Source organism: Danio rerio, chromosome 18, assembly GCF_052040795.2.
Source record: "Danio rerio strain M-AB ecotype USA chromosome 18, GRCz13ab, whole genome shotgun sequence".
Lineage (NCBI taxonomy): Eukaryota > Metazoa > Chordata > Actinopteri > Cypriniformes > Danionidae > Danio > Danio rerio.
The window spans coordinates 52,413,728-52,436,805 of NC_141038.1; the positions used below are offsets into that span (position 1 = coordinate 52,413,728).

The following is a 23,078-nucleotide window of genomic DNA, read 5'->3' on the forward strand; positions in this document are numbered from 1 at the left end:
TTCTAGAGTTACCATGGTAACACAGCAACCATAGTACAGCAACATAGCGATTACCATAGTAATTAATCTGTTGTGGTGATGCTATAGTTGCTATGCTAACACACCAACCATAGTAATTAATCTGTTGTGGTGATTCTACAGTTGCTATGCTAACACAACAGCTACCAATATAAACATATGATCAAATACTGCAGTTTTCTACAACTATAGGGTATAATACACTACTATACACTAAGTTTAGAGTAGTAAGAACCCATTTTTCCAAATTATATGCGTCAAAATAAGATTTGTCACCAAAACTCATTCCATTTGCTGAAACACAGATCAAGCTACGGCCAAATTAAGCCTCAAAATCCCCAACCTCAGTGCATGAAAACATCCTAAACAGCATGCAAGGGTAAAATCTGGTACCTTTGCAGATGTTTTCCTCCAGTCTGAATCCAGGGCGACAGGAACAGCTGTAGCTTCCCATCGTATTCTCACAGCGACCGTTAACACACAGATCGGGAGTCTGACGGCACTCATCGATATCTGACACAAATCAACGAGTCCGTCATTACACAGCAGGCTAAAATCAGCCAATCTAACAAACACCTTGGTCAAACTGATTAACTAATAGCACTATCCGGATTGGACATGTTTGGGGGATAACAGAGCACCCGGAGGAAACCCACGCCAACACGGGCAGAACATGCAAACTCCACACAGAAATGACAACTGACCTAGCCGGGACTCAAACCAGCAACCTTCTTGCTGTAAGGTTACAGTGCTAACCACTTATCATTGATGGTTAAATTGCACTGTAAATGTGTTGCATTTACTGTACCTGAACAGGCTCCATTTCTCAGACCAAATCCAGGTCTGCAGGACACACACCGATACGATCCCTGAGAGTTTAAACACTCCTGACCAGGACACTGTGACGGATCTTCACACTCGTTCACATCTGGGGGAAAAAATATGCTTGATTTTACAGAAAGTGCACTTGTGGTTTACTTCAGAATTTAGCTGTACTTATACCTTGAGGGAAAGTGGCTTAAGTGTAATCAAGGAAGAGAACATTTCAAGGCAACATATTTTGAGGGATGTAAACAAAAACAACGGTCCCAACATATTTCCTGTTTCACATGTTTAATTTCTACAGCTTCCGAGAATCCAAAAAGAGCCACATGTTTATAAATAATGTTGTGGTAGCTGTTTTAACCTTAAGTTAGGATTGAATTCCCTCTTATTCATTCATTCATTCATTCATTTTCTTTTCGGCTTAGTCCCTTTATTAATCAGGGATCACCACCGCAGAATGAACCGCCAACTTATCCAGCATGTTTTACACAGCGGATGCCCTTCCAGCTGCAACCCATCTCTGGGAAACACCCATACACACTCACTCACATTCATACACTGCGGACAACTTTAGCTTACCCAATTCACCGGTACATGTCTTTGGACTTGTTGGGGAAATCGGAGCACCCGAAGAACACCCACACGAACATGAGGAGAACATGCAAACTCATTACAGAAACGCCAACTGACCCAGCTGAGGGCTCAAACCAGCGGCTTTTTTGCTGAGGTGATTGTTCGGGTACCATCGTGCTGCCCCTGCCTCCTAATTACAGTTATGAAATAGTTTGATAACAAGCAGGAAATGTTCACAGGCCAATGACATCACCACACTGAAATGGTCTATAGCTGCCATGCTGATGTAAATCCACAGTAATAAAAACAAAGGACCCAATTCTTTAGTTTTCTATTACACTTACAGTATATTATGCTAAAACACACCACAGTTTACATTCTGTGGATACTGTAGCATTCATTAACAAACTGTCGTGATAATATAAACAATATCCCTGCTGAAAAATCCAGCATAGGCTGGTTTTAGCTGGTTGACAAGCCTGGTTTTAGAGGGGTTTTGGCCATTTCAAGGCTGGTTTCCAGCCAATTCCAGCCCGATCTTAGCTGGTCAGGCTGGAAAATGACCAGTTAAATCCAACTAAAACCAGCTTGATCAGTCTGGTTTAAGCTGGACATAGAAGGTTTTGCCTGGGCTCACAGCCTGGCAAGGCTGGTCAAGCTGGTCATCTCCCAGCCTGACCAGCTAAGACCAGGCTGGAAATGGCCAAAATCCCTCTAAAACCAGCTTGGTTGACCAGCTAAAACCAGCCCACCTGCCAATGCTGGTTTAAGCTGTTTTTCAGTAGGGATAACACACTTACTAAATTACTTTTATTGCATTTACTCTTAATGATTAGATTTTTTTTATTGTAGGTGTTATTTATTAGTACTAATGTACAATTAAAATAAAAATACTTTGATTTTAAAGTAAATCTTTGCTAAAGAAATTCAGACAACAATCTGTAGTGTGTTATTTAATATGATGTTTTATCAGATGTTTTTGTATATAGACTTTGATCATACCTGTACAGGAGCCACCCTGAAGTCTGTATCCAGTCCTGCACACACACCTAAAGCTGCCGAGTGTGTTTTCGCACAGCCCGTTCGGACATGGAGAAGGTGTCTGACGGCACTCATCAATATCTGAACACAAAACACCACCCTAATTTGAACATCAGTGTGTATTTCATAGACTCATGATCAGAGTTGAGTATATTGAGCGGCGTGGCAGCACAAGCTACTAACAAACACTGCTCATGACTGGTCACAGATGTATACACTAGATATCGCATTGGGAAACTGAGCATGCGTGAATAGCGCCACCATATTGGTACAGTGCTCCCAGGACAAATGTCATTCAACCGCACTAGTCAAGACAGTGCTACTACGTGAAGATGCGTGACTTTAGTGCTGTGTACGGGTGTACTAACGAGCAAAGAAAGCACAAAGGCAGAACATTTCATAGGTAAGATTTAATTTTTTACGTTTTTGTAGGTTCTGAACTTTTGTGCTAATCAGGTAGCGTTATTGATGATAATACAGACACATACTGCATTCACCATAAGGCAAAGCAGCTCCAACTCACACTAAACACTCGGCTTATGCTAGTTTTGTAAAATCAGTAAACAATGCAAAAGAAACACGACAACGATATGCTGCACTGCCAGAAACTTGTATTATTGTCGGCTAAGTGAAGGAGTCGTTCATAAGGGAGATTCATTCACAAACGAATCGCTCCTTGCAGCTCGGTCCCGCATTCATTTCAAAGGAGCACTACCCTGTACTAAAATGGCGGCCCTATTGACGCATTCCTTCCAATAGACAACAACAGGGTAGGCGACATCTAATGTATATATCTATGATGACTGGTAAGTTGAAATGAACTGTACCTGAACAGGCTCCATTTCTCAGACCAAATCCAGGTCTGCAGGACACACACCGATACGATCCCTGAGAGTTCAAACACTCCTGACCAGGACACTGTGACGGATCTTCACACTCGTTCACATCTGAAACAACCCATGCACACAGAAACACAATCACACCGTGCATCTCCACATAGATTATTTACACTTTAAACACATTTAAGTAGATACAATTTACAAATATTTAAATAAAATAATGTATAAATAATGTTGTTTTTTTTAATATGTAAATAATTCTTAATATAAATATATTTAATATCACTTAATTTCATGACCACTTTATATACAGATATAACTGTTTGGATTGGTTCAGACACAAGAGCATTTATTCCTCAGGCCATCACCACCTGAACCATCTTTAAACACCACATATGCACATTGCACTCAGTATATACTGTAGGAGCATTTACTGTTTCTCTATTGCTTTATACAATTGTTATTTATTAATCTTCTGCACTATGTTTGTGATTTTTGCACTCTGTTTCTGGAAGCTTCCTTGTGGCAATAAAGCTGTTTCTGATATTTCTTACCCACACAAGTGTTGGCCTGGAGTCTGTATCCCGTCCGGCATGAGCATCTGAAGCTGCCTGCTGTGTTTTCACAGCGTCCGTCTGGACACGGAGACGGCGTCCGGCGACATTCATCAATATCTGAACAAGAGAATTGCATTTACATATATATATATATATATATATATATATATATATATATATATATATATATATATATATATATACAGTTGAAGTTAGAATTATTACCTCTTCTCCTTAGATTTTTTTTTTCTTTTTTCTAATATTTCCCAAATGATGTTCAGGAATTGTCCACAGTATTTCCTATAATGTTTTTTCTTTTGGAGAAAGTCTTATTTGTTTTATTTCGACTAGAATAAAAGCAGATTTTAATATTGTAAAACCATTTTAAGGTCAATATTATTAGCCCCCTTAAGCAGTGTTTGATTTAGATTGTCTCCAGAACAAACCCCTGTTATACACTGACAAAGTTAATGGCAAAGATAAAAGAAATCAGAAATGAGTTATTAAAACTGTGGGCGACGCAGTGGCGCAGTAGACAGTGCAGTCACCTCACAGCAAAAAGGTCGCTGGTTCGAGCCTCGGCTGGGTCAGTTGCGTTTCTGTGTGGAGTTTGCATGTTCTCAACGTGTTTGCGTGGGTTTCCTCCGGGTGCTCCCCCACAAGTCCAAAGACATGCAGTATAGTGGGAATCGGGTAGGCTAAAATTGTCCGTAGTGTGTGTGTGTGTGAATGAGTGTGGATGAATATTTCCCAGTGTTGGGTTGCGACTGGAAGGGCATCCGCTGCGTAAAAACATGCTGGATAAGTTGGCAACCCCAGATTAATAAAAGGACTATGTTTAGAAATGTGTTGAAACAATCTGCTCTCCGTTAAACAGAAATTGGAGAAAGAAATATAGAAGGGGCTAATAATTCAGGAGGGCTAACAACTCTGACTTCAACTACATACACAGTTAAGGTCAGAATTATTAGCCTCCCTGTCAACACATTTCTAAACATAATAGCTTCATCTCTAATAACTGATTTATTTTATCTTTGCTATGATGTCAGTAAATAATATTAGACTAGATATTCTTCAAGACACTTCTATACAGCTTAAAGTGACATTTAAAAGCTTAACTAGGTTAATTAGGTTAACTAGGCAGGTTAGAGTAATAAGGCAAGATATTGTATAACGATGGTTTGTGCTGTAGACAGGGCCGGCGCTTCCATAGAGGCGACCTAGGCGGCCGCCAGAATAGAGAGGGCGGCGTCCCGAAACTTACCTCACCACCCGCGCCCTCATCTGCGTCTAGGGTGGCAGAATAGAGAGAGCGGCGTCCCCGAAACTATCCTCGCCACCCGCACCTCAGTTATATCCGCGTCTAGCGCGGCAGAATAGAGAGGGTGGCGTCCCCTAAACTACCCTCGCCACCCGCGCCTCAGTTATAGCCGCATCTAGGGCGGTTTCACTTTAGGTTTGAGGGCGGCTTGACCGTCCTTTGCCTAGAGCGGCAGTTCAGCTTGCTGAATACCAGACCTTGTCTATAGACTATTGGGAAAATAAATAGCTTAAAGGGGCTAATTTAACCCTAAAATGGTGTTTAAAAAATTAAAAACTGCTTTTATTCTTGCTGAAATAAAACAAGTAAGACTTTCTCCAGAAGAAAAAATATTATCAGACATACTGTGAAAATTTCCTGAATCTGTTTAACATTTGGGAAATATTTAAAATAGAAAATAAAATTCAAAGGGGGGGGGGGGTTGGGGGGGTAATAATTCTGACTTCAACTGTAAATAGTGCCTGTAATGCATTTCTTAAAAATGTACCCCCCAAAGCGCAATACTTTTAAGCGATACATGGATAAAACAATGCAACAATAAAAGTGTAACAAGTTAAAAACATTTAAAAAATAAAACACACAATTTACAGATTATTTAAACACCTTAAAAGATTCTGCATGCCTCATATCACAGGAGAATGAATAGCAGAGTTTTGGAGCAAAGGATTTTGATTTCTGTGCTGTGTATTACCTGAGCACTGTCCATTGAGCAGATCAAAGCCAGGTCTACAGGACACACACCTGTACGAGCCCTGCGAGTTCACACACTCCTTACCCGGACAGCGGAGCGGGTCCACACACTCATCGATGTCTATGAAGGATAAAACACCATGTGAAGTGCTTTTGAATAGATCTCATACAGAAATCTCTTCACGAGTGCGAGGTCAGTAAAGATCTGTTCATGTGTTAAAAAGTGTCTTATGCACAAAAGATGTACTTCATCAAACACACACAGATATTGTTTTTATTAAATAAAGGGTGTTTATGTGTAAAATGTAGGGAAGTACCTATGCAGCTGTTGTCCTGTAGTTTGTATCCAGTCCTGCACACACACCTGAAGCTGCCGAGTGTGTTTTCACAGCGGCCGTTAATACAGGGATTGGGCACCTGACGGCACTCGTCCAGATCTGTGGACAAACACCACTTATGAAGTAGAATGTTTAAAAAAAAAAGCTAGAGAGTTCAGTCAGTAAACAGAACGAATGAATGAGTGAGTGAACGAATGAGTGAATGAATGAGTGAGTGAGTGAGTGAGTGAATGAATGAATGAATGAGTGAATGAACGAATGAGTGAATGAATGAGTGAGTGAGTGAGTGAGTGAATGAATGAGTGAATGAATGAATGAATGAGTGAGTAAATGAGTAAGTGAGTAAATGAAAAAAACAAATGAATGAGTGAATGAATGAATGAATGAATCAATTAATTAATTGCATGAATGAACAAATTAATTAATGAACAAATGAGTGAATAAATGAATGAGTGAATGAATAAATAACATGAATAAATGAATGAATTAATGAATGAGAGAGCGAATAAATGCATGAGTGAATGAATGAATAAATTAATGAATGAATGAGTGAGTGAGTGAGTGAGTGAGTGAATGAATGAGTAGTTAATGAATAAATAAATTAATGAATGAGGGAATTAATAAATGACTAAATGAGTAAATGAATGAGTAAATTAATACATAAGTGAATTAATAAATGAGTGAATGAATATGTGAACGAATTATTGAATGAATGTATAAATGAATGAATGAATTAATAAAATGAATGAGTGAATGAATGAGTAAATTAATGAATGAATGAGAGAGTGAATAAATGAATAAATTTGTGAATGAGTGAATGATGAGTGAATAAATGAGTGAATAAGTGAGTAAGTGAATAAATAAATTAATGAGTGATTAAATGAAAAAATGAGTGAATGAATGAATAAATGAGTGAATGGATGAATAAAAATAGTTTGAGTGAATGAATAAATGAGTTAGTGAGTGAGTAAATTAATGAAAGAACTAATAAATTAGTGAGTGAATTTATGAATAAATGAATGAGTGAATGGATAAATGAACGAATGAATAGATAAGTGAATGAATGAATAAATGGGTTAATGAATCAATCAATAAATGGGTGAATGAATAGATGAATGAATAAACGAATGAATAAATAAATGAATGAATGAACATGTGAGTGAACAAATGAATAAATAAATGAATTAATTAATTAATGAGTGAATGAATGAATGAATAAATATATGAATGAATGAATGAATGAATGAATGAATGAATGAATGAATGAATGAATGAATGAGTGTTTCTGACCGACACAGAGGGTCTGCTGGGAGTTGGTCTGGTATCCTGCTGGACACACACATCTGAAGCTGCCGGGTGTATTCACACACTCCCCCACAGAACACGGCCGGGGCGTCAACACACACTCGTTTTTGTCTGATAGTGACAGAAAGCCAAAGAGAAACGTCAGATGACCTGATCATTGATTTCCAACATAAGTAAAACAATCTTAGGATGAAAAATGAGATCATGTTCATCAGTTATTGTTATAAATGTTTAACTACACAACAGTTTCCCTAGAGAGTTTGCCCTTTCTCTCCAACTGTTGCACCCTACTGCTGTCTGCAATACCTGTTTCCCCAGTCATAAGTAACTGTAAGTACATAATGCACATGCACAGAGAAAAGTCCCACAGCTGAAGCCCTGAAACTCATATTCATCATTTGTAGATGCACACAGACACACAGACAGATGTCTGCCTCAGAAATTGACCTTCGACCTTTTAAAACTTTGGAAGCATTAATAAGAAAAAGGAAATCTTCCACAGTGCCAGATATGTCCGGCTGGGGAGAAGCTAAAATATGTCAGGCCATTTAATGGTGTGGAAGAAGTCTACAAGTGGTTTGCCAACTGTTATGAAGCACACACATTCACCACCTTATATATTTCTGTCTTCTGTAGAGCGGAGGTCTGCAATGGTGCTCATTTCCTCTTCCTCTAGTGTGCTTCTGAAGTCTAAAGTCATGCACTCGGTCGTGATTTCATACCTTGGCAGTGGCCTTGTTGAGGGTTGAGGATGAATCCAGTGTTACACACACATGTGTGTCGACCGCCTGGCAGGTCAATGCAGCGGCCCGGACCACACACCTGAGGTCTCGACTCACACACACGCACGTCTGCAGGAATCAACCACTGATGGCATTACTCACAAACACAACATATAAAGTAAAAAAAGTGTGACATTTTCAGACATTTAAATTCATCTTTTAGGCAAAATATCATGTTTTAACTTCTAATTTTCAATCCCAAAAATATATATAATCATAATTCATACAACACAGCATATATGAATACATTCTACACTAACCGGCCACTTTATTAGGTACACCTTATTAGTACCACGTTGGCTGCCCAGCATATGTATCCAGCATATGTTTTACGCAGCGGGTGCCCTTCCAGCTGCAACACATCTCTGGGAAACATCCATACACTCTGGATACATGTTTTATGCAGTGGATGCCCTTCCAGCTGCAACCCATCTCTGGGAAACATCCATACACACTCATTCACACTCATACACTACGGACAATTTAGCCAACCCAATTCCCTTATAGCGCATGTGTTTGGAATGTGGGGGAAACCCACACCATCACGGGAGAACATGCAAACTCTACACAGAAACCCCAACTGGCCCAGCCAGGATTCAAACCAGCACCCTTCTTGCTGTGAGGCGACAGTGCTCACCACTGAGCCACCATATGATGTAAAACATATATTATTATTTGCAATTCAGTAATAAAAAAATCTGTGATAAAAACTTTGAGTGTATAATTAATGATGGCGCACCCTGTCTGGTTGGAGGTGGCCGCGGTGTAACGGGTGGAGGTCTGACTGGAGACACCGGCTGTCTGTTAACCGAAGGTCGGCTGGTTTGCGTCCGGATGACAGCTGTAAACAATCAGATTAAATCAGCCACTCGCTGTCGCATGTTTAAAAGAATTATATTACATCCTATAATTACAGATCAGTCAAAAATGCAAATGAATGATGAGAATGAAAATGAAGCAGGGTTCGACAATAAGGATGGTCCAATATGCATGCACAGGCGATCGAGAAGCAACACGACTGACAAAAAAAAATTGCGTTCGCAACTTCACGCGAGCAAAGCAGGAGAATACCGAATGAGAGGATAAACACTCACGCTAACAGCTGAGGTGATGCGCGCTACTGTTTATAACGCGTGCGCGCTCCCGTTTCCTTTTGTGAAGCAACTGTGTCTAGAAACACAACTGATGCGATCGATTCTCTTTCAAATAGACTGAACAAAAGGGAGGAACATGCACTTACAGTCCTGCTGCTTTCAAGAGATCCAGAGTTGACTTATTGTGAGCAGCGCCAGTTGCTTTCGCTTTAACCATTCTTTAAAAAGATAATTTATGGGTCTATCATCAACCATGCGTGTGTGATCATCCTTTCATTATCACACAGTATGTTTTTACCTGCTTTCTTTTGCATTAATATGGTTTAATTATATATTTTTTTACAATAACATTGCTTTAATAGGAGAATAACTCCCCATTTATGTGTAGTTAACTGGTGATCTGGGACCTTTAGCCAGGACACATGACACATGACACATGTGCATATGTTTTGTTAAATAAAAAGTAGAGTATTCAGCTATGTTTAGCATGTTTTCACACATTTAAAATTTGTAGCTTAGAAATAATGAACTGTTTATTTATAGTGTGGTCAGAGATAAATTGGGTAAATCCTTCATTTTGGGCTCTGAAAGTTATGAAAACTAATAGTAATATATGAAAGCCTGAGCCATTTGCTCATGATTATTGAGCGAGCTCATACACGACACACAAAAGTGAAATTAATGAGGAGGCATGTAGAGATAACGCAAACTAAATCAAGTCATTTCAGCATGTCAAAGTCATATTTATGTGTATAATATATAATTTCCCAACAATAAAATTGTGGCTAGTGAAAATGGCGAGTGGCTAGTAATGTTGGAAAACTGCTAGCCACAGTGGCTGGTGGTCAAAAAAGTTAATGTTAAGCCTGATTATTACTATCATGTTTACAAAATGTGCTTTTTAAAAAAGAAACAATCTTTATTACCCTCACAGGAGGGCTAATAATTTTGTCTTCAGCTGTACGTGTAATTAAGCAAAACTAACTGTAATTAGTGTTTAACTATGTCACCTAAAATGAAAGTGTTCCTCTGTGTTTTACTAAATAACTCAATGAGAAAGGCTCACGTGTGTTCACTCGGGCCGGTTGGCTGGTGGATGATGGTGAATTCCCAGCATGTATGTTTGTGGTCCTGCCGGCTGTTGGCTGGTTTAGTTTGGGTTGAGTTATGATGATAACCGAACCCGTGTCCGGCTGCTGTGGTCTGCTCGACTGAGAGATTGAGGGTTGCTGGACTCTGATGGTGTGCGTGTTGCTGGTTTGCTGGGTTCTGGTGGACTGTGAGTTTGTTCTGGAGCTCTCAGGTTGGGTTTGTTTGTCTTGTGTGGATGTACGCACATTTGTCCCGCTGCTGTCTACAATATCAGCGACCCTTTGGTTAATCTTGACCGCCGAAGCTGAATAATGGTAGCCCGGTCCGGCAGGACAGATCTCCTTGAAGGCAGCTGTGAACATAAAGATAAGAAACTGATTGAAAATCTGGGAAATTCACATTTTTTGTTTCTTAAAGATCCCTTGACATAGGCAAGGGATGATAACCGGTTTCAAGGAGTACTGCAGATTGAAAAAGTCAAGGTATTAAAAAGGGAAATCTTTCTCTTATACATTCCCTACAGTATACAGTATGTATGTTTTAACTAGTGCTGTCAATCGATTAAAAAAATTAACTAATTAATCGCACCTTTTTAAAAAAATTTATCGCGATTAATCACATTTAAAATACTGAAACTTGTAATTTTGGCTATTTAAAAGTAAAATTAATGTAAACGCAAGACAAAAAACATTTAAATTCAAAATATAATTGTTTAATAGAATTTTTGTTTAACTTGTAACACAGATTTCTTCATGTAAACAACATACCCACAATAAACCATCAAGATCCTGCTTGACAGCCATATTTATTACAGAAATTAAAACACAGGCATGTTAATGACATTTAAATTTTAAAACAATCAATGCAATAAAGAAAACATTGATTTCCATGTTGGATTCTAAGTGGACTGCAAAAAAATGCCAAAATACAGGAATTGCAGATATGGAAAATGAAAAATTATAATAATAAACTATACAATACAAACTGTTGCACTCATTGTAAAGTTTTATTGCTGTGAGTTGAGAACATTAGTTATAGAGTAGAAACCATTTTGCTTAATCCTCCTTTACATTCATCCAGTTGCTAAGACTAGGAGTATCCCGCAAGTGCACAGAGACTCCCAAATGCCCGCAAATGAATGATAATTTCTTGCAAACCAGTCGTTAAATACATTGCACACCCCTCTCGCCCCTACTCAGATACGTCGCTCACTCCACCCCTGACACCCCTCAACAGGCCTGACACAGACCCACACACAGACAGACACACACACAACGTGCTGCAGACGTTTTGGCCCCAACGGCCTTCCATACTGGAGCGACTCCCCTCAGATTCAACACGCATGATCACGTTCATCAAATTTGCTTAAACTAAGCGTCCTAAAGTATTACTGTATTTCACAAGGATTCTAACACAACAACGCGAATGCGTTAATTTTGACATCACTTGTTTTAACTAAATTATTTTATTTTATATTTTTTTATTTTTAACTATTTAATTTAATGTTTTTAGGGCAACAGTACCTCCAGCACAAAATAACCCTCCACATCAAAAGCTTCTGTCCCAAATTATGTTTCTATTTACCAATAAATGTTTCTTCAAATAAAATATATTGTATTCAGTGGGGGAAAAGCTTTTCAGAACTTTTAAAAACACTTCAACAAGAGGTGAAAATCTCAAAGGTTCTGTAGGTCTCATCTATTAAATCTGAGCTTCATTTTGTATTTTCTATTGGATTCGGATCAGGTGATTGGCTGGGCCATTCTACAGCTTGATTTTCTAGAGTTAGGGAAAATGTACCCAATATTTACTCAGCTTCAAGTTGTTCCAAACTTACTTTCTTCTATTGAACACAAAGGAAGATATTTTGAAGAATGCTGAAACCCATCTAACTACTGACTTCCATAGTTGGAAAAACAAATACAATGGAAGTCAATGGTTACAGATTTACAGCTTACTTCAAAACAGAAGTGTTCAGCAGAAGAAAGAAGCTCAGATTTGGAATAAGTGAATAAATGAGGACATTATTTCTATGGTTTTGTGTGAACTATCTCTTTAAACAAACACAAAACACAGTTCTGAAGATCTTAAAACCCTGTAAAAGTACAAGTGTTTCTCAGCTGAGCCAGAAATGAAAGAGGGTCAACCGGGGCGATGCTAGAACTTGCGGTATTTAAAACGAAGGCAGACAAATTACACAGTAAATCCCAGCTCCTTTGATATTCCTCCAGACGTTTTCAAAGAAATATTGCTGCTGGTGTGGGTGGGACGGCATCTTGAGGAACAGTTGGACGCTTTGTGCAAAAAAATCCAAATCATGTTGTTTCAATATTGTGCGCCAACATCTCTCGCCCCAAACGTCTGCCTTAAAGATGTTCATCTAAGTGTGCATGCTTTAAAAACTCTACACATCACATCTGCCACTGAACCGGACTACACGTCCCATAATTCACAGCACATCACACCTGATGTTCATCTTTTTTGATTACACACACGTCTGCAGATCGTTTACACTGATTACACACACTATATAAGCACCACTTTCACACACGATCCCTGCTCAGTCTTGTATATCTGTATAGTGTGTATTACAAAGCATTTTCATTGTCTTGCCTAGTCGTGTTTTGACCTTTAGTTTTGTTTATATGTTTATGTTTGTTTTGCTGCCTGCCTCAATGTTTTCCCTATTACATCTAGTGGTGGGCAGAGCAAGGCTTCATGAAACACTGAAACAGTTGAAGCAAATATATTAAGGCTTTGAAACGTTTCTGAATCCGTCTCTACAGTGACACCTAGTGGTCATTTATATGTATTGCTGTGGAACAGCTTCAGGAAAGAAACAGTTACGCAAATTGAGGAATTATGTCCACAAGATGGTCCTCTAGACTACAGGAGATAGTAGTTTTGTCGCCGACCATGTCAATCAAATGCATATTCGCCAGGTGTCAGACTGCTTGTGATCTTTTGCATCGCTTTAGTCACGTGACCTGTGTGTTTTGAAACGTTTCAGAGCAGCGTTTCGAAACATCTGCAGTGCGGGATGGAGACACCGTGTCGAAATGTTAGATTCATGTCAGCCATCCCTAGCTCTGACTCTTTGTTTTGTTTATATGTTTATGTTTGTTTTGCTGCCTGCCTCGACCTTAAGCCTGTTACACCTACTGGTGGGCAGAGCAAGCCTTCATGAAAGACTGAAACAGTTGAAGCAAATATATCAAGGCTTCGAAACGTTACGGAGTCCGTCTCTACAGTGACACCTAGTGGTATTTTTTTATGTATTGCTTTGGAACAGCTTCAGGAAAGAAACTGTTACGCAATTGAGGAATTATGTCTACAAGATGGTCCACTAGACTACGGGAGATTGTGGTTTTGTCGCCGACCCTGTCAATCAAATGCAGATTCCCCAGGTCTTGGACTGCTTGTGATCCTTTGAATTGCTTTAGTCATGTGACCTGCGTGTTTTAAAATGTTTCAGAGCAGCGTTTCAAAACATCTGCATTGCAGGATCAATACACCGTGTCGAAATGTTAGATTTGTGTCAGCCATCCCTAGCTCTGACTCTTTGTTTTGTTTATTTGTTTATGTTTGTTTTGCTGCCTGTCTCGACCTTTAGCCTGTTACATCTAATGGTGGGCAGAGCAAAGCCTCATGAAACACTGAAAGAGTTGAAGCAAATATGTCGAGGCTTCGAAACGTTTCGAAACCTGTCTCTAGAGTTACATCTAGTGGTCATTTTTCATGTATTGCTCTGGAACAGCTTCAGGAAAGAAACAGTTACGCAAATTGAGGAATTATGTCCACAGACGATCCACTGGACTACAGCAGATTGTGGTTTTGTTGTCGACCCTGTCAATCAAATGCAGATTCGGCAGGTCTCGGACTGTTTTTGATACTTTGAATCGCTTTAGTCATGTGACCTGGGTGTTTTTCGAAACGCTTCAGAGCAGCGTTTCAAAACATCTGCATTGCGGGATCAATACACCGTGTCGAAATTTGTGTCAGCCATCACTAGTTCTGACTCTTTGTTTTGTTTATATGTTTATGTTTGTTTTGCTTTATGCCCTAGTCTTTAGCCTGTTACATCTAGTGGTGGGCAGAGCAAGGCTTCATGAAACACTGAAACAGCTGAAGCAAATATGTTGAGGCTTCGAAACGTTTGAAACATGTCTCTACAGTGACACCTAGTGGTCATTTAAATGTATTGCTCTGGAACAGCTTCAGGAAAGAAACAGTTTCACAAATTAAGTAATTATGTCCAAAGATGGTCCTCTAGACTACAGGAGATTGTAGTTTTGTCGGCAACCATGTCAATCAAATGCATATTCACCAGGTCTCGGACTGCTTGTGATCCTTTAAATCACTTTAATCACGTGACCTGGGTGTTTCGAAACGTTTCAGAGCAGCGTTTCGAAACATCTGCTGTTCAAGATCTCGAAATTGTGTCGAAACGTTTTAGTTTAACAGTTTTAGTACCCTTTTTAGTTTAAGCCTTCCCTAGTTTTGACTCTTTGTTTTGTTTGTATGTTTATGTTTGTTTTGCTTCCTGACTTGACCTTTCGCATGTTACACCAACTACTCTTTTGGATGATCAGCAGGTTACCATCTGTCCCTGTATTCAGCACTCTTATTAAAGCTGCATTTGGGAATTTATCTTCATGTATGCACTGTCATTACAGTGTGCAAGTGTCTCACCTGAGCCGAAGAATGGGCATAACTCGCACTTTTTCCCCCAGGCTTTTCCCACCCGACTGCAGCAGCAGATCTGCTTGGTGATGTTTCTCAGGATGGGCAGAGAACAGGCGCCCTGATTCAGGATCCGAAAACACTGGTCCTTCTCCTCCGAGATCACCTTCTGCGCTATAGGCAGAAAACAGTAAGGGATAAGATTAAATACTGCATGCACATGCTCAGAACTAAAGGGACAGGAGCTGTCGCTGGGGGCAGTACTTTTTCAAAAGGCACATACTTGTACCTGAAGGGTCCATATTAGTACCTCAAAGGTACTTTTTAGGTGATTTAAGTACATTTGGGTACTAAAATGCACCTTTGAGACACCGCTGTGGACTCTTTGGCTACAAATATGCATCTTTAAAAAAAGATACTGCTCCAGTGGCAGCTACTGTTCCTTTATTTCTGAGCGTGTAGGGATGTGAATCTGAACATGCCACAGACTGCACATGCAGATACAGACGTATGTAAAAACACGGTAAATAAAACCTGTGCATTAACAGTTTTGTGTATATTGTGATTAATCTTTTTCCATGCATTTATGCTTTTTATCCGCATAAAGGGATCAATCTCTGACAACTTTTGATGATGAAATGTTTACAAAAAAATGCCATTTTTAACATTGTAAAGTATCCTGTAAAATATAGCACAAAATGAACCATGAACTTATTTCTGTAGTAATAAAGTGCTTAGAATTATAATAAAAGTCATTTAAATTAAAGTTTTAACATCACAATTTTAGGTAAAGAGGTGCAATAATGAGAATCATAACTGGAAATACACAGAAAACACTTGTGAATCACAAAATACTACTGTCAGATAACAGATTTTCTTTACAGGCGTCATGAAACTTCATATGGCTTAATGTAGTCATGTAGACTTTTAAAGGGAGATTTCACCCCAAAATAACGTATAATTGTGTCATCATTTACTTTCATTTCATTTCAAACCTGAATAACTTTCTTTCTTCTGTGGATCACAGGAACAGGAGTTTAGAGGAATGCTCATGCTGCTCCTTTCCATACAACAAAAGCATGCAGCGAGCATTAAGGTATTAAAAAAGAAACATCAAAATCATATTCCGAAGTCTTCTGATGCTATACACTTGGGAAAAAGTAAATTGAGCAAAAAAGTGCACTTAAACTGTTTTATATTGCAGTTTTATTTGTATTAAATAGCAATTAGATATTGTATATATGAAAAAAAGATTAGACTTTTGTACTTTTGCAGTGTTTTTATTTTTATTTTGGCATAATACAAAGTGTATATACACTACCTGATGAAAGTCTTGTCGTGGATCTCAGTTGTAAGAGCAACAAATAATAACTCGACTTCTAGTTGATCCTTAAGGTGGATCTTTCAGATGAATCATCTGCTGAACTGCATGCCAATCATCACAAATACTGCAGAAGACCTACTGGAACCAGCATGGACACAAGATTCTCATAGAAATCAGTCAAGTTTGGTGAAGGAAACATCATGGTTTGGGGTCTACATTCAGTATGGGGGCGTGCGAGAGATCTGCAACATCAACAGCCTGAGGTATCAAGACATCTGTGCTGCCCATTACATTACAAACCACAGGAGAGGGACAATTCTCCAGCAGGATAGCGCTCCTGCTCATACTTCAGCCTCCACATCAAAGCTCCTGAAAGCAGAGAAGGTCAAGCTGCTCCAGGATTGGCCAGCCCAGTCACCAGACATGAACATTATTGAGCATGTCTCTCGCTTTCTTTGCCATTCCAGATGACTTTATTAATCAGTGATGTGAGTCATGTCAGAGATGTATGGATGCAGTCCTCCAAGCTCATGATGGAGTCAGACACAATATTCATTCTGTCTCCACTGCAGCAGGACTTTATATTCTATACTGGACATTATTTCTGTTCAGTGAAAAAGTCAGAGCTTACTGTCCTAATGCAATCATTAATAATCAAGGCATGATCATATTTTATTGAGCTCAAATAAGCAAAATCTAGAGGCCTTTACCTTTCATATGAGACACTTCTGATACCAAATAATCAACTAGAAGTCCTGTTATTATTTGTTGTTCTTAAAACTTGGATAGGCAACAAGACTTCTGTCAGGTAGTGTAGATATAGAGCTAAAAAGAAGACTATATAAGAACTAAATAACACAGCAAGTATACTTTCAAAATCAAAATTGCACTTAATGTCCAGAAGAATTAAAAAGTCTTGTTTGAGGAACCAAACTGAATACACTGAAACTGAAAATTCCCCAAAAATTAACCGAAAAATATACATTTTAATTTTCCAGGTCCTCCACATCGCACAATGTTATAGTTTTGCTTTAAAAATAGTGTACATCTGTTACGACTGAAGTTTATTTATTTATTTATTATTGCATGTCTTATTCTTTGTCCCGCCTTCTTGTTGTTTTCTGTTATCCCATAGGCTCCCATATGTGATTTCGTGTTCTGATTGGCTGCTGGTCTCGGAGGCCTGTATAAAAAGGAACTTCCGGCAGGGTTCGGGGAGCTCAGTGCTGCGTTCGGTGCTGGGAGTGGAGCTCCTGGATTTCCCTTACCCCTCCGGCCGACGACCAACAATCAGTTTTGTACCGTTGTTCATACGTTAATCTATTTTGAGAGTTTGAGCTTGTAGGGGTGGTCTGCCTATTTATTTGATTACTTTTGACTATGTTTATGTTTAGGAAAAAAGGTAAGCTTCCTGTATTTTTCATTTAGTGCATTTGCTTTATAGATTCTTCTGTTATTTTGGCCGGTGGCCACCCTGAAGAGATGCTCATTTATATTTACTACTTTTTTCTATAATAAATCTATTCAATTACTCTGAACTGAGTGTCTGAGTTTGGTTGTCGACCAAAGGGGATCTTTTGCAGTAAGTTTTTGATTTGTTTGGGAAATCCACCACCCCAACACATTTGTTTTCTTGTTTATTATGCCCATGTTGTTTTCCCCTAGACTTGGGGCGTAATAACATCTATAAAGACGTCTTTTTGGAGACTAAATCACTGTATGCTTTCATTACATGGTAAAAGAGCGGCTTGGACATTCTGCAAAACATCTCTTCTTGTGTTTCTCAGAAGACTTAAGACTTAATATCTTTTTAGGGAACCGTCCCTTTAATCTGATTATATGTATTAATGACATCACAAACATGTACCTCAACAAAACCCTAAAGAAATAGACATTTCTCCCACACATTCTAAATCACACTGGAGCGTTTTGATTGGCTTAGCAGCACAAACAGAGTTTAAATAGAGCCAGGCATTAATCAGCCACACAGATCAGCCTGAGCCAATCACTGCAGGAGTACAGTATGATCACGCAGATGAAGTACACAGAGCACACACATGTACACTTACCTGACCACACACATCAACATGCTCGGAAGGCTTGACAAGATTCAGACAAGAGGAAAACTTGATTAAACAGAGAGACGCAGAATTTCAACAAATAAAGAGAAATAGAGAGAAATGCAGCTCCCAAATGCACAGGAAAACCCCGGAAAAACACAGAAGGCCTGGAAGTAAGGATGCATATGAGTAATGCCTGCTGGAACAGACAGAAACACAGCGGCACACAGCCAAAACCTGCACTTCTGCTCACTATGTAGTGTGGATCTGAAACTCTGCGCTGTTGGGAGTATATGAGACACTGTACTGTGCTGTATTGGTTAATAATACACTGAGACTCACCATGGCAAATATAAAAATATAGTGAATTATTATTATGATTTAAATTAGGGCTTCACAATACTGGGAAAATATGCACTTTATTTCATTTCTATTTACAATCAATGTTTAGGTTAATATTTAAAGTGTCTCATGTTCATTAAATAAACAAATACGAATGATTTCTTTATTTTAATGTACATTTTATGCTACTTACAATCCAATAACTAAGCCTTTCAGCTCAATAAACTACTAATTAGCCGCTTATTACTAGTTAGTGCGCTCAAAAACGGACATTTGCTGTTTATTTAAATTGAGCTGAAACAACACAATTATTTTGTGTTTTGTTTTGGAGGGGGGACCTTATTGTTTTATCTTCGATCCTTTTAATGTTGTAAAAAATAATTATTTAACTTATTTCCTTCATGTTGTTCTAACAGAAATCCAATTTGTGTGGAACCTTTCATTTTTACAGTGTAGGATTTAAGTATTGAGTAGGATGAGGGATATAGATATATATTTATACACTCACTGGCCACTTTATTAGGTACATCTTACTGGTACCGGGTCGGACCCCTTTTGCCTTCAGAACTGCCTTAATCCTTCGTAGCAGAGATTTAACAGGGTACTGGAAATATTCTTCAGAGATTTTACTCCATTTTGTCATGATAGCATCACACAGTTGCTGCAGATTTGTCGGCTGCACATCCATGATGCCAATCATCCACCACATCCCAAAGCTGCTCTGTTGGATTGAGCTCTGGTGACTGTGGAGGCCATTTGAGTACAGTGAACTCATTGTCATGTTCAGGAAACCAGTTTGGCGCTTTATGACATGGTGTGTTATCCTGCTGGAAGTAGCCATCAGAAGATGGAGACACTGTGCTCATAAAGGGATGGACATGGTCAGCGGCAATACTCAGGTAGGCTGTGGCGTTGATGCTCAATTGGTACTAATGGACCCAAAGTGTGCCAAGAAAACATCCCTCACACCATTACACCACCACCACCAGCCTGAACTGCTGATACAAGGCAGGATGGATCCATGCTTTCATGTTGTTGAGGTCAAATTCTGACCCGACCATCCAAATGTGTCAGCAGAAATGGAGACTCATCAGAGCAGCAACGTTTCTCCAATCTTCTATTGTCCAGTTTTGGTGAGTCTGTGTGAATTGTAGCCTCAGTTTCCTGTTCTTAGCTGACAGGAGCAGCACCCGGTGTGCTCTTCTGCTGCTGTAGCCCATCCGCCTCAAGGTTGGACGTGTTGTGTGTTCAGAGATGCTCTTCTGCAGAGCTCGGTTGTAACGAGTGCTTATTTGAGTTACTGTTGCCTTTCTATCAGCTGGAACCAGTCTGGCCATTCTCCTCTGACCTCTGGCCTCATCAACAAGGCATTTGTGTCCACAGAACTGCCGCTCACTGGATATTTCCTCTTAGTTGGACCATTCTCTGTAAACCCTAAAGATGGTTGTGTGTAAAAATCCCAGTAGATCAGCAGTTTCTGAAATACTCAGAGCAGCCCGTCTGGCACCAACAACCATGCCACATTCAAAGTCACTTAAATCCCCTTTCTTCATTATTCTGATGCTCGCTTTGAACTGCAGCAGATCGTCTTGACCATGTCTACAATCCTAAATGCATTGAGTTGCTGCCATGTGATTGGCTGATTAAAAATTTGGGTTAACAAGGAGTTGCACAGGTGTTCCTAATAAAGTGGCCGGTGAGAGTGCATTATGTAATATTTATATTATTTTGTAGTGACAAAATGGCCAAACAAATCATTACCCTTAAAAACACTTGATTAATGTAGGATTAATAGTCGAGATGTCACTGAATAAAAGGGACAATTCAACAAAAAATGAAAATGCCAGCATTACTTACTCAGTTTTCACTAACATGTTTCAGCCTTTTTTTCTGTTAAAGACAAAAGAAGTTATTTTGAAGAATGGTGGAAACCTGTAACCATTGACTTCCATAGTATTTGCTTTTCCTACTACAGAAGTCAATGGTTACAGGTTTCCGACATTCTTCAAAATATCTTCTTTTGTGTTCTACAGGGAAAAGGAAACGCATGACCACTTAAGGGTGAGTAAAGTTAGATTTTTGGGTGATCTATCTTTTAAAAACAGACAAAAGGCTTTCTTAGTGTGCGTTTGTATGTGTGACTGAAGGCTGTAGCTGTGTGTCTCTGCTCTTTCTGTCATATTCCTCCTCCCGTTCTCCTCTCAGGCGACGCCGCGGTGTCCGACAGTCCCGTACTTACAGATGCAGATCCCATGAGAGGCGTCCAGCAAGAATCCCTCATTGCAGACACAACTGTAGCTTCCTCGGGTGTTTACACAGTTCCCGTTTTCACAGAAACCCGGCTGCAAACACTCGTTAATATCTACACCAGAGGAGGAAACATGATGACTGTCATAACCTGACAGACGCCGCAGCATTGCCCACCCGATATATAATATATATAGACAATATATCCACAGAGGAATGAACCGCCAACTATTCCAGCATATGTTTAATGCAGCAGATGCCCTTCCAGCTGCAACCCAGTACTGGGAAACAGCCATACACACTCTCACACACACACACATACACTATGCACAAGTTAGTTCATCAATGCCCCTATAGCGCATGTGTTTGGACTTTGGGGGAAACCAGAGCACCTGCAGGAAACCCACGCCAACACATGGAGAATATGCAAACTCTACACAGAAATGCCAACTGACCTAGCCACAGTGCTAACCACTGAGCCACCATGCCGCCCCAAAGTTACAATATGTTTTTGTAATGCAGTGAAATTGATTCCTCATGATATCTCCAAATGTAGTGAACCCATTGAGCATTGTTGTTTTGTAATGACAGAAGTGATGTGGTTTGAAGCAGCAGGCGGCAGAAATAGAGAAAAGGATACGTAACGGATCTGGAGTTGTGATTATTTGACCCTGTGAGCAGCTCCAGCTATGTGTTGATAAATTGATTTTACAGTGTGTTTATCAAACCATCTGCTCGGCCGTTACGCTCAGCATGAAGATTAGCTGCAGATTCTCCTCCAGGGAAGAAACTCTCTGGGTTTCACGGATATTGACAAATTGGGAAAGATTCATTTGGTCATAATTACTACCATGTGAGACTATTTGGGTTTAACAGCTCTGTCAGCTGGACGAGGTTGTCGGCGTGTGCTTTAAAAATTAAGCATCGAGTGAAATAATAGCATTGCAATAGCAGGTATAAAAATAAAGGTACTATTATGCATGTTAATAAAAACAAAATAAAATAAAGATTCTTAAATAAAATAAACTAATAAACTAAAATAAACTAAAATTTTATGAAACATGATTAAAATAATATAAACTTATAGTGATTCCATGATGTATGGAAAAAAAATTATTTAATTTTTTTTAAGTAAAATAAAAAAAAAAAAAATATATATATATATATATATATATATATATATATATATATATATATATAAAAACCCAATTAAAATTATAGTCATTATGTGCATGGGAATAAAACAAAATTATGATAATTAAAAAATATATATTGGTTTACATTTTCATTTCATTTTCTTTCGTAAAACAACAAAATAAGAAAAACTAAAACATACTAAAATAAATGTTTTAAATAAAATAAACTAAACTAAACTTAAATAAAATCAAATATGGCAAAACATGATTGAAATAATAATATAAACTTATAGCCATTTTATAATGCAAGGAAAAAATTATAATAAAAAATCTTGATTTACATTTATCTTGTTAAAATAATATCAAATAAAATTAAATAAGATAAAATATAAAATAAAAATAAGTAAATAAATAAACTAAAATAAAATTATAAAAATAAAACAATGCATTAAATTATAGTCATGCAATGGTGCATGGGAAAAAATAATGCAAATTAAAAAAAAATCTTGAATTTCAGATATCATGCTCAAAAATAAAATAAAATAAAATAAAATAAATTATTAAAAAACGTGATTAAAAAAATACTTTACAAAGACTTATAGTCATGCTATGATGCATAGAAAAAAATTATAATTAAAAAAATCTTGAATTTCATTTATCTTGAAACATAAATACACATTAATTCACATAAATAAAATAAAATAACATAAAATAAAATAAAATAAAAATGATTGAAATAAGACCATGCATAAAATTATATATGCAATAGTGCATGGAAAAAAAATAATGATTTTCATATATCTTGCTCAGA

The 23,078-nt window shown here is 38.4% G+C and overlaps 1 protein-coding gene across 8 annotated transcripts in view; it reads right to left on the bottom strand.

Annotated features, from left to right (window-relative positions):
- The window catches only part of ltbp4 (latent transforming growth factor beta binding protein 4), a 121,975-nt gene that overhangs the window by 23,771 nt on the left and 75,126 nt on the right, over window positions 1-23,078 (bottom strand). For 3 of the 8 annotated variants that reach the window (XM_087293408.1, XM_087293407.1, XM_087293413.1), the window contains 13 exons: window positions 21,124-21,246; window positions 15,168-15,332; window positions 10,450-10,827; window positions 9,029-9,130; window positions 8,230-8,358; window positions 7,493-7,618; window positions 6,182-6,301; window positions 5,866-5,985; window positions 3,851-3,970; window positions 3,285-3,404; window positions 2,419-2,538; window positions 827-946; window positions 412-531 (listed from right to left, as the gene is read on the bottom strand). In XM_087293408.1, coding sequence (XP_087149534.1) covers window positions 412-531; window positions 827-946; window positions 2,419-2,538; window positions 3,285-3,404; window positions 3,851-3,970; window positions 5,866-5,985; window positions 6,182-6,301; window positions 7,493-7,618; window positions 8,230-8,358; window positions 9,029-9,130; window positions 10,450-10,827; window positions 15,168-15,332; window positions 21,124-21,246 — 1,863 coding nt within the window. The remainder of the gene's footprint in view (window positions 1-411; window positions 532-826; window positions 947-2,418; window positions 2,539-3,284; window positions 3,405-3,850; window positions 3,971-5,865; window positions 5,986-6,181; window positions 6,302-7,492; window positions 7,619-8,229; window positions 8,359-9,028; window positions 9,131-10,449; window positions 10,828-15,167; window positions 15,333-21,123; window positions 21,247-23,078) is intronic. The other 5 variants (XM_087293410.1, XM_087293409.1, XM_087293414.1 and 2 more) reach the window with 2 other exon arrangements.